The sequence below is a fragment of the Triticum urartu genome, unplaced genomic scaffold (genome assembly GCF_003073215.2).
Source record: "Triticum urartu cultivar G1812 unplaced genomic scaffold, Tu2.1 TuUngrouped_contig_4321, whole genome shotgun sequence".
NCBI classification, from domain to species: domain Eukaryota; kingdom Viridiplantae; phylum Streptophyta; class Magnoliopsida; order Poales; family Poaceae; genus Triticum; species Triticum urartu.
The window spans coordinates 1-10,939 of NW_024114901.1; the positions used below are offsets into that span (position 1 = coordinate 1).

General features: G+C 45.7%; 1 protein-coding gene across 1 annotated transcript; it reads right to left on the bottom strand.

The window, feature by feature from the left end:
- Positions 1-456: 456 nt before the first annotated feature.
- LOC125527658 (protein Rf1, mitochondrial-like) lies at positions 457-2,436 on the bottom strand. The gene has a single exon (XM_048692176.1). It carries the CDS (start codon positions 2,149-2,151, stop codon positions 676-678), a length of 1,476 nt encoding a protein of 491 aa, XP_048548133.1. The 5' UTR covers positions 2,152-2,436; the 3' UTR covers positions 457-675.
- Positions 2,437-10,939: the final 8,503 nt, after the last annotated feature.

A 10,939-nucleotide genomic window follows, 5' to 3' on the forward strand; every position in this document is an offset into this window, starting at 1 on the left:
ATAAGTGGAGCTAGGAGAGTCCAAATGAGGAGCGGTTTTCGGCCACGCGATCGTGATCGAACGCTTTAGGACATGGAGCAGAGTTTGGTGGGTTTTGGGCTAAATTGGAGGGGTGTTGGGCTGCAACACTCACGAGGCCTTTCCGGTCCCTCGGTTAACCGTTGGAGTACCAAACGAAGTCCAAATGGTACGAAACTTGACAGGCGGTCTACCGGTAGTAAACCAAGGCCGCATGACAAGTCTCGGTCCAATCCGGATATGTTTAATCCCCACACACGAAAGAAAGTTAGAAATGGCCACCGGAGGAGAACGAAGCGCCGGAATGCAAAACGGACAACGGGGAAAATGCTCGAATGCATGAGATGAACACGTATGCAAATGCAATGCACATGATGACATGATATGAGATGCATGAAAACGAAAACAACACACGGAGACAAAACCCGAACCCGAGGAAATAAATATAACTTAACGCCGGAAACGGCAAGAGTTGGATACAAATTTGGAAAGTCGTATCTAGGGCGTTACAACTATGCTACACCAACTGATATCAGAGTATCGTACTCTAAACGCTTTCTCCATCATGGTGATAAGCAATACCAACCGACCATTGAAGTGAATGTAATAGGATCAGTCCTCTCACCAGTACGGGTAACCAAGTCAAAGATGATGTGTTCAACAATTACCCTTCCGCGGCCTATGACGAATATCCCTGCTCTTCATTTTGGTAATAAATTCCTCGGCTTTCACAGAATCACCATGATTCAAATAACCCTCAATCATGCACATGTAAATTTTTATGTCAAGTGGTACTCCTCTATCAATCATCTCATTGAATTTTTCCAGAGCATCATCCATCCTGCCCATCTTGCAAAATGCAGATATGACAGTTAAATAAATGAATTCATTAGGGTTCAACCCCTTCTTCAACATGTCTTCGAAGAAAAGCATAGCCACATCCATCCTTCCATACTTAGCATATGCACTAATCAGTATGTTGAAACAATGGAGGTTGGGTACAACTCCATCTCTTGCCATCCGCTCACAGAGATCAATCATATCAACGAGGGATCCTTCTTTAGCGTACCCATGGAGCAAAACAGAGTATGAGATGACATCAGGTTTTTGGCCGTTCACGGCCATGGAATAAAAAATTTCTACAGCTTCCTTGAATCTTCCATTCTTGCAAAGGCAGGTCATGAGTGAGTTGTAGGTAACAACATCTGGTAGAACACCTTGGCTTCTCATCACTTTCAACAACCTAGCGACTTCTTTCAACTGGCCCAAAGTTGAATATCCTTGGATCAAGCAATTATATGTCACAGCATCTGGTTGGACACCATTATGAACCATTGATCGAAGAACCACCTCTGCCTTGTCCATTGCTCTTGCTTTGCACCGCGCATCAATAATGGAGTTATATGTCACCACAGTAGGCACAACCCCATGTTGTATCATGTCATGGAATAGATCGCATGCTTTGCTTATTTCACCCTCCTTGAAGAAACCATCAATTACCATGCTGTATGACACCACGCTGGGGGAGTGGCCAGATCCTTTTTCGGTCATCATCCGGAGCAGGTCAAGCGCGAGCTGGCTCCTACCACTGTCGCAGAAGCTCTTGAGAATCACTGAGTAGGAGATGGCATCAGGCAGGTCGTCGGGCATCTTATGGAGCAGCACGTTCAGAGCCTCCTCTGTGCGCTTCATGTCGCAGAGGCACTTGAATAAGCTGCTGTAGGTAACGACGTCCTTCGTGATGCCTGTCTTGAGGAGGCGGCCGAAGAAGGCAGGCCCAAGATCCGGGCGGCATGCTCGGTGGCAGCAGTCAATTAGTATGTTGTAGGTGTAAATGTCAGGTGCTGTCACCTGGCGACGGCCTGCTTGGGCCATGCGGTTGAAGAGATCAATGGCGAGGGCAGGGGCATTGGTGTAGATGGTGGAGGGCGGCGCACGCGAAAGGGCAGCAAATAAGCCGTTGAGTGCACGTACTGATACTGGGACTGGTTGGCGCAGCATTTCGTCGAACAGTTCGCGCGCGGGCTCTGGGCTGACCGTCCCGGAGCCCAGACGGCCGTCGAGTTCGTTCAGCAGCTCGTAGGCGCGTGAGGAGAAGGAGCTGGAGAGAGAGCGGACCTGGAGGCGTGACATTGCCGCCCTCTAGTTCCCGCAGCGACGGTGAACGCGGGCGGCAAGGACCAAGTCCTTACTCTGGGGGAGGAGGATCGGACGGAGGAGACGCTGGACAGAGTGGCCTCGCTGGCTTCTCCCTGCAGCGACGGTGAGCGAGGGCGCGCGCCGGCGAGGACCAACCACCGGCGGGAGGAACGCGGGCGGAGGTGTGGGATTGGGGAATTTCAGATTCGATCTGGAGTTCGGCGCCACCGCGTTTCGATCTTTACTCCCGAGAAACATGCGAGAAGTGTGATTGGCATCGTGCACTCGTAGATAGGGAGTGTGACTTTTCCTTCCGGGAAGCTAGAGCGGAGATAGGAGACGCTGGAACCAGTCAACCAAGGGTCCAAGGTCGTCAATTCATTTATCCATTTTTTTAAATAATTTGATTATATTTCAATTAATCACTTTGATTTGTAACATGAGTTTATAATAAAAGAAGAAACCCTAACATAAGTACTTCTTGTCTTTGGCGACCTTTTTTCGGCCCCGTTTGGCGGGACTTCATTGGTTTTAGTGGTTTTCGTCCTATCAAGTCTAAGGTTTGGTCTTGATTCAAACGAAGAGGCAGCAACGTTATAGTAGGGCATAATGTCCCTCTCATCCCTTATGGGTAACATTACGGTTCTATACCGACGGTGGTGTTCGATGGTTCGACTTCAGATCCATTTGGTGTTGGCATTTGAGAGCGTGTGGTAGTGATGGTGGTGTCAATGGGACGAATAAACAAATCATAAGTAGGCTTGGGACGCGGCCCTGTCGATTTTCTTCAAGAGAAGTCTCGATAGCGCTCCTCGAAGAAAGTGTATATTGCGATCCAAAAGCTTGTGAACGATTGGAAATTTGGGATTCTTCCTGTATTTGCTCGGTCCCCTTGTTCTCTTTTCCTTCGGTGGTGGCACCGTCAGCTGTGAGAATAGTTTTGGAATGTCCATGGGTTCGTCGAAGGAGAAGGTTTTGCATGTTCTTCATGCCACTTCTTTGTTTGACAAAAGCTTCTCTGGACTCCTCGGGAGCATATGTATCGTTATACTACTAGCTACTTTTTTCCTTGATGAAATTCAGATATGAGATGTCCTCTAGCTGTCTCTTTAGAAAGATAAGTACTCATATTATGTTTTAGAAAATGTGAGTGGAATGGAAAGGATATATAATCAAATCGAAAACATCCGGGGTGTTCTCAACTAAGGTGTAATGCCAATGTGGATATGTGTCAGTTATGTGGCTCATTTGCTTACTTTTAATATGAAGGGTCCCTTGTCTAGTGAATGGAGGTGGATCAGCTTAGTTTTTTCATTGATGCTGTGGCAAACTATGCTCGAGTGAAAGAAAATATTACGAAAATCCTCCATATTGTACTTAGTGTCCAAGCTGAACTTTGAGTTAAATTGACACAATTTCTAACACTATATAGTGTGACTGCATAACAAAGAAATATGTATATATTTCTATTTTCAAATACAATTAAATTGTTGTTTATAATGGGGAAAATTAGTTGCTAAACTATATGTCTAAAGATGTGCCAATAACAATGCACGCTTAAAGTCAACCGTGTTACCTATAGAAGTAAGAAAAACAAGTTTGAGTTGATGGTTTTTGACTTGGCCCAAAAGTAGGTGAAATTGGCGTAGATGTATGGGTAGTCTCATTCCTGAAGATGCAATGTTGAAGCACCGCAAGACCGTGAACCTACTCGGCACGAGGGTGCGGCCTTCATGGACGAGTGCATCGCGAAGAATTCGCAAGTCCTCACCAAGAACCAGAGGTGATTTACCGTACCTCCACCCTGGACAAGTGCCCGTGCAAAACTCTGCAACTTAGCTGAACTTCATCGAGGTGCCCAAGCTGCTAGAATCGCCAAAAATGATGAAATACACTGAAAAAATCACGAGAATACATTGGAAACTGACTGCAACTTTTACGGGGCCAGTTTTGGGCACTTCCTTGCCTTTTGGGTCTTCCTCGTGCAACCTAGAGGCCATTAGCACCATTTCATTGCTTCCTGATTGGGCCATAGGATGTCAAGTGGTGGAACATAGGATCAGTCTAGCGAGCGGCCGGCCTAAAATTGCAAGTTTTGGTTCTTAATAATCTATAACCTAAAATCTAAAAAGTGTCCGGCCACCAACTAACAGACTCGGGCGGATGATTCGTGGTTGTTCGATCGCGCCAGCGATCGCGCCCAGATCCGCCAGGTGCCACCTGGTCTGGATTGGTCGCGCACCGCGGTCGTGGGCGGTTTTGTCCACATGTGGACGTGAGAGGCCCACCTGTAAGCGGTTGAGGAGGAGAGTAGTGGGGGTCGTGGGCGGCGGTTTTCGAAATCTGTGCCTGAAATCCCTCGCCCGCAGCGTGCTCTCTCCCCCATTCCGTCTTCGTCTTCCTCCTCGCCATCCACTCCACCGAACGGGGCGTCGCGGCGGAGTGCTCAGATTGGCGGCGGCTTGCGGGTGGTTCTCCTCGCGGGGGAATCGCCGGTGCTCCTCGCTGTCGGAGGTATGCTCGCCCTCCACTTCTACATGCTTCTCCTCCCTCTCTCTATCTTGCGAAGCGCGGATGGTTCCAAATGCGAGGGGAATGCTCTCTAGGGTTCGGGAACGGCGCGAACTACCCCTGCTTATCCTCGATTTTCGTCACGCTGAGTTCCCTTCTCCTATCTCGTAGCACGTGCCCAACGGTGGTCGGGATTTACAAGGTGGCCTGAAATCCCTCGCCGCAGCGAGCTCTCTCCCCATTCCGTCTTCGTCTTCCTCCTCGCCATCCTCTCCACCGAACGGGGCGTCGAGGCGGAGTGCTCAGTTTGGCGGCGGCTTGCGGGTGGTTCTCCTCGCGGGGGAATCGCTGGAGGCGTAGTTCACGGCACGGGGGTGGCTGGCCAGGGTCAACGTGTAGTTGGCCAGGGTACGCGGTAGTTGTTAGGTAGAAGGGATGCATGTCCACGGCGCCCGCTGCGCGATTTTAGGGCGATTTGGCTGTTTAGTTCATGTTGCGTTCAATTCTGCAGAGATTTTTGAGATCTGTTCATGATTCTTAGTCATTCTACAAGTTGTATTAGATGTGCGCAATGTTTGTGTGCAATGCATTGGCTGATTTTGTAGTTGGTGTTCAGAGATTCAAGTGGTTAGTTGCACAAAATTCTCCTCAGTTGGCTGCGTCCATATAGTACTTGGCTGAGCATATGCTCTGAAGTTGCAACAGTTGTTTTGGTCAGTTGGCTCATTGTTTTTGTACTAGGTGGTTGTCTATACGGTGTTCAGTTGCACAAGTTGCCTGCTCAGTTGGATGCATCACTTTACTAGTTGGATGTTCATATGTTATACACTTGTGCCAGTTGCTGTACTTAGTTGGTTTTGCTGTTTCCCCCTCTGTTGTGTGCAACTAGGGACTCTTGTTTGTGCAATTTTAGCACCAATGCTTGCCAGTTTTCCAATATAGTCTACCCAATCCACCAGCCTTGTGGTGGCTGTGGTGGTTTATGTGTTATTCTCCTGCTTTGTGCAACTAGGACCCCTTGATTTGTGCAAATTAGTACCAATGCTTGCCAATTTTCCATTTTAATTTTTCTCAATGTGCAAGTCTTTTGTTGTGGATGTGGTTGTTTTCATGTGTCTCCCCTCATGTGCAACTAGGGACGCTTTTTCAGAATAAGTTATCTTACTGAGCTTGTTGCCTTTAGTTAACTTTTTCTGCCTAGGTATTACTTGTCACAGTTGGCAAGTAATACCTAGGCAGAAAAAAGTTAGTTGGCTTATTTGATGTCCAGTTTGCATAAGGTTTACTGTCCAGTTGGCTGCATCATTGTAGTAGTTGGTTGTCCACATCTTCTAACTATGTTTTTTTTGTTGTATTTTCTGCCGCAAGGCAAAAATGGTTATAATAGGAGGAGATGCGGATGGCAATGAAGGAGATGTATTTTTTTCACTTTTTTGAGTTGTTTTCAACTTATGCATGTATGCTAATGTCTTTTTTTTCATGTTTTCTTTTGGTTGCTTAATCAGCGTTCTGGAAGTCAGCCACTTCGCCGGAACTCGAAGCGTCTTGCTAATCGCCAGCCACGACCTGTGCAGAGTGTTGAGCAGGGAGAGGATGTTGAGGTAAGTGGCATGCTGATGACACAAGTCCAATTTATTTGGTTTTGTTTGGTTCATATAACATTTTTTTGTTTTTTCCCGTGCTCATGTTTTTTATTTTTTTTCTTAGGATGCTGATCAGTTCCGTGTTGTAAAGCGGACTAGACGTGCAACACTTGGTAAGGGAGCTGAGTCATCTTCTAAGGTAAGTAAAATGTCGAATATAAGTGTTTTTCTCGCTTTTTTAGATAGTGATGAAATTATGCAGCAGTTCGCACCACTATTTTTGTTTTTAGTTTGTCAATAACAACCTTTTGTAGTTGACATCTCTAGTCATATTTGATTTAAATACAGTTGACATTAGTTGGCATTAGTTGGCATCTTGTAGTTAACTAGTTGGCATCTTTCATAGTTGACATCAGTGGTCATTTTTTTGTGCAGGCAGCATTTGCTGGAAAAGCTGTCGCATCTTCCGCAGCAGATGCTGAGGTATGTTGGTTTTTTGTGTGTGTTTATGATCTATTTGAATAGTTCTTTGCAAACCTTTTTTTTAGTTGCTGTTTTTCTTGTTTGCAATATCATTTCTTATTGTTGCACATCCACTAGAACTTTTTGTAGCTGCGAGGTCTCGTACTTTTTTTTAAGGTTGCACACTGGCAGTCTTGCAGTTGTCCTCATGAGCTTTATTAGTTGCACAAATACATCATATTAGTTGGCATGATCTATTTTATGAATATATAGCTCATTCTAGTACTGATCCAGATGATGATTGCTAGTTTTTTTTCATTCTTGTTTTTTCTCTTGTGTTTAATGTTTCTGTAATATTTTCATTTTCTCATCAACAGGCCAGCGGTGAAGGAGTTGAGGTGGCTGCAGGGGGAGGTGTGGAGCGACCATCACAAGCAGGCAGGATAAGGGCATCACCAGCGCGGTTTGCAAATTTCAACGCCTCTCTAACCCCACCACAGAGGTCGGAGCTAGTTTCGAGGTTGTTCGGGGGGCTATTGAACTTATCAGACACACTTCCAGCGGACCTCACTAAGTTCCTGGTGCAGTCCTACCAGCCACAGACCTCTGAAATGGTTTTCCCAGGAAGGGGAAGGATCCGTGTCGATGCTGACAGTGTTCAGAGGGTATTTGATCTCCCAAACAGGGGTCAAAAAGTCAGATATTTAGTTGACAAGGATGCCACTAGGAGATTCAGAGAGGCTTTCAACATAACTGGAAATTCTCATCCCCAGATCACTACATGGCTCAAGATGATTCAGGATATGCCTGGAAGAACGGAAGACATATTCTTTATGGCCTCACTTGCGGTTGCCTTCAGCACTTTTCTAGCACCAACCACGGCCTTGAAGCTCAGCCCAAAGTGTTATGGACTTGTGCTAGATCATCAAATGCTAAAGAATACAAACATCTGCCTCTTTGTAGCAGAACACATTAACGAAGCTTTCCGGAACATGGACCAGGAGAAGCAAACTGTCTGTTGCTGCTTGTATCACTTGATGGTTAGTGAAAATGACCACTTTTTCCATCTGTTCTTGTTCTTTCTGTACAGTTATAGTTTGCTGAAATACTAATAACAATAACTGAACTTGGCTTTTTCTTTTTGTTTGGGTCTGGTGTTGATACTATACCTTGATGCGTTCGTACATGACATCCCAGTAAGCAACTGCGCGATACAATCGAATGCATGGGATAGCACTCTAATTGCCAAGGTGATCAAGAAGGATACTATCTCTCCTGGTGTGTTCGGCAAATTACAAGTGAGTTCTTTTTTGTTTTTTCCCAACAGTGTCTTCCTTCTATGTTCTTTTGATGTCTGGTCACTTTTTTGGAAATTGCGCAGAAACCTGTCATCAGTTGGCACAACAATGCATGTAGTTGCACAGCTTATAGCTTTAAGTTTGGCAATCTGCACACATGTTCATTTTAAATTGGCACACCATCTTTTTTAAGTTGCATAGTTTTACTAATCTTGTTGCATAGATGTGTTGCATCAGTTGGTAGAAACCTTTTTTAGGTGCCATGTGGGTTGCATAGTTTGTGTGTCTTTGTTCAGTTGCATATATGTATAGTTGAATTTGTCTACCCCAGTATCTTGTTGTAGTTGCACAGGTTGTAATGTGTGGTTTCGTTCAACACACAAATCTATTTCGATAACCTTTGTTATTTTCTGTTTCTCTTTTTTTCACATCAACTTAAAGAGGAGTATAGAGGCACGGAGCAGACACCACTGTTTGGTGGAATTTTGCAAGCTGAAGCATTCGTGGCATCTAAGTTACCAATAACCTACAATCTGCAGGTTAGTGTTTTGCATACAAAAACTTGTACCACTTACCAATTTTTTTCTATTGGCTGGGATGTATGTTCAGTTGGACATGTATAACTTTTGTAGTTGCGAGAATACAGAATTCAGTTGGCTGTGATGTATGTTCAGTTGCACATATAAGTTTCTGTAGTTGCACATGTTCTTTTGGACAGTCAAAGTGTTCGTTTACAACCATTGTCATCAACTTTCGGCAGAATGCATGTTTTTTAGTTTGTGCCACAGTGCATGTGTGGTTGGCTAGAATCATGTTTTTAGTTGGCCATAAATTGTGTATTAGTCGTTTTTGCTTATCACATCATGGTCGGTTACAGACATTTTTACTTTTTATTTTTTTTTCTAACTGAATCAGTATTGAATCTTTTTTGTGTTGATGTAGAAAAAGGCAAAGATTGCGAAAGTGGTCAATGAGCTGTGCAAGGATGTAACTGAACAGGTTGGCACCTTCATTGAAGCAGTTGCCAAGATCGATGACGAGGAACCAGATATTGATCCTTACGTACAGTAGTCATCAATGCAAACTGGGGCGTCACGCCGTGCTCCAAAAAGAAAGAGACGGAGGTCAACTATATAGGAAGAAGAAGAGTTAGTTGAGGATGAGTCAGAAAAAGATGAGGAAATGGAAGCAGCGATAGATGCTGACGACGACGAGGACACAGATGCGGATGAATCAGAGGAGGAGGATAAGGATGAGGATGACAATGAAGAAGATGCAGAGGAGGAGGACGACGACGAAGAGGAAGAGGAGGAGGAGGAGGAGGAGGACAAACAAGAAGAGGACAAAGGAGAGGAGGAGGACAAGGAAGAAGATAGTGAGGCAGAGGAGGAGGAAGAAGAAGGTGAGGCCAAAGTGGGGGACAGGGACAAAGGGGCAGCAGTTGATGGCAGTGAGAGGGGAGAAGACAAAGGCGCAGCAGCTGATGGCAGTGAGAGGGAAGAAGACGATGATGAAGAAGACGAGGATGGTTATGGTGATGATAAAGGGGGATCCAATGAAGGCAGCGACATCAGCGATGACGATGATGATGACAACACCCCTGGTTCTGGTGGTACATGTGGCAACACATCCAGGAGGACTAGCACTTCTGCCACCCCTGCCAGCAGCAGCAATTCATTGAGTACCAGGAGCACACTACAGATGTTGCTTGACAAAACTTGCTGGAAAGATAAGGATTTGCCGATGTCAAAGAAAAATGACGAAGCAGAGTCTCAGGGCAGCATTGATATGTTCAAGCTCTGCAACTTGAAGCCAGCTTTGCCAACCACCTTTCCTGTGCCAGATTTCAGCGACAAAGATATGTGTGAGAAGATCAACTTTGCCATTGATAAGAGCCTATTCTTATCAAGTGATGCTGAAAAGAATCAAATTGACATGGAGGAAGCAGGAAAGGGTCTTGACTGGGTTCATTCAAAGGAAAAATACAAGGAATATTTAAAGCAGCTCCCAGACCTAAGCTCCAGCAAGAGCAAGGCAGCATCCACGGCAAACCCTCACGTGGTCTAGAAGCGTAAAGCAGTTTCAATGAAGAAGAATCTGCAGTTGCCTCAAACCAAGGAGAAGATGGTGAGTGCAGATGCTGAAGTAAATATGGTCAAGGAAGCTGTGCTTCAAACTGATATGCCAACCACAAAAGGTTTGGGGTTCAGAGACGAGAGAGAACTACGAGCCGCAGCCATTGATGCAGGGGTGCCAAGTTCTGCTAGGTTGCTGCCAACTCAGACTGGAAAGATGCCAACTACAGATACCAGTGTGCCAACTGATGTGTCAGTTAGCAGCATGGTCACAGTCAAAACCACCACAGCTGGTCAGGAAGGCACCACTGCAACTGCAAGCCCCAAGGTGCCTACTCATAGAGATGCTTCAATGCCAAACACAAAAGGAGGTGATCCAACTATCAAAGTGTCGTCCCCAAGAGCTAGCACACAGCAGCCAAGCAAGCCTGCATCACCAAGAGCTGACTTTTAGCAACCATTAACACAATAGGAGGTGTTCAACATTATAAATAGGTGCAAGCCTCCAAGGCCGCCAACTACAACACTATTGCGAACCAAGTCAGTGAACGATGCACCCGTGTTTGTGCCGCAAGGAGATGCCCTGGTCCTTGAACCCTTATGAAGATCAAAGTCTTATCATAGTGACGGGTTCTGTGATGCATCATCTTTTGACCTCGGCATAGATGGTGATGCTCCAGCACCTGCTCCAGCAGCAGAAACAGCGGAAGCCAGTGTGATTTGCATTGATGAGTGTGAGTTGGACCCAGCAGCTGTGAATGAAGGATGTGATGCTGCTGAGCTGGCAAGGCAATAGCTCAAGAACTAGATGTTGGTTCACCAGAGAATTGCCACACCCCGATATGCGCAGAAC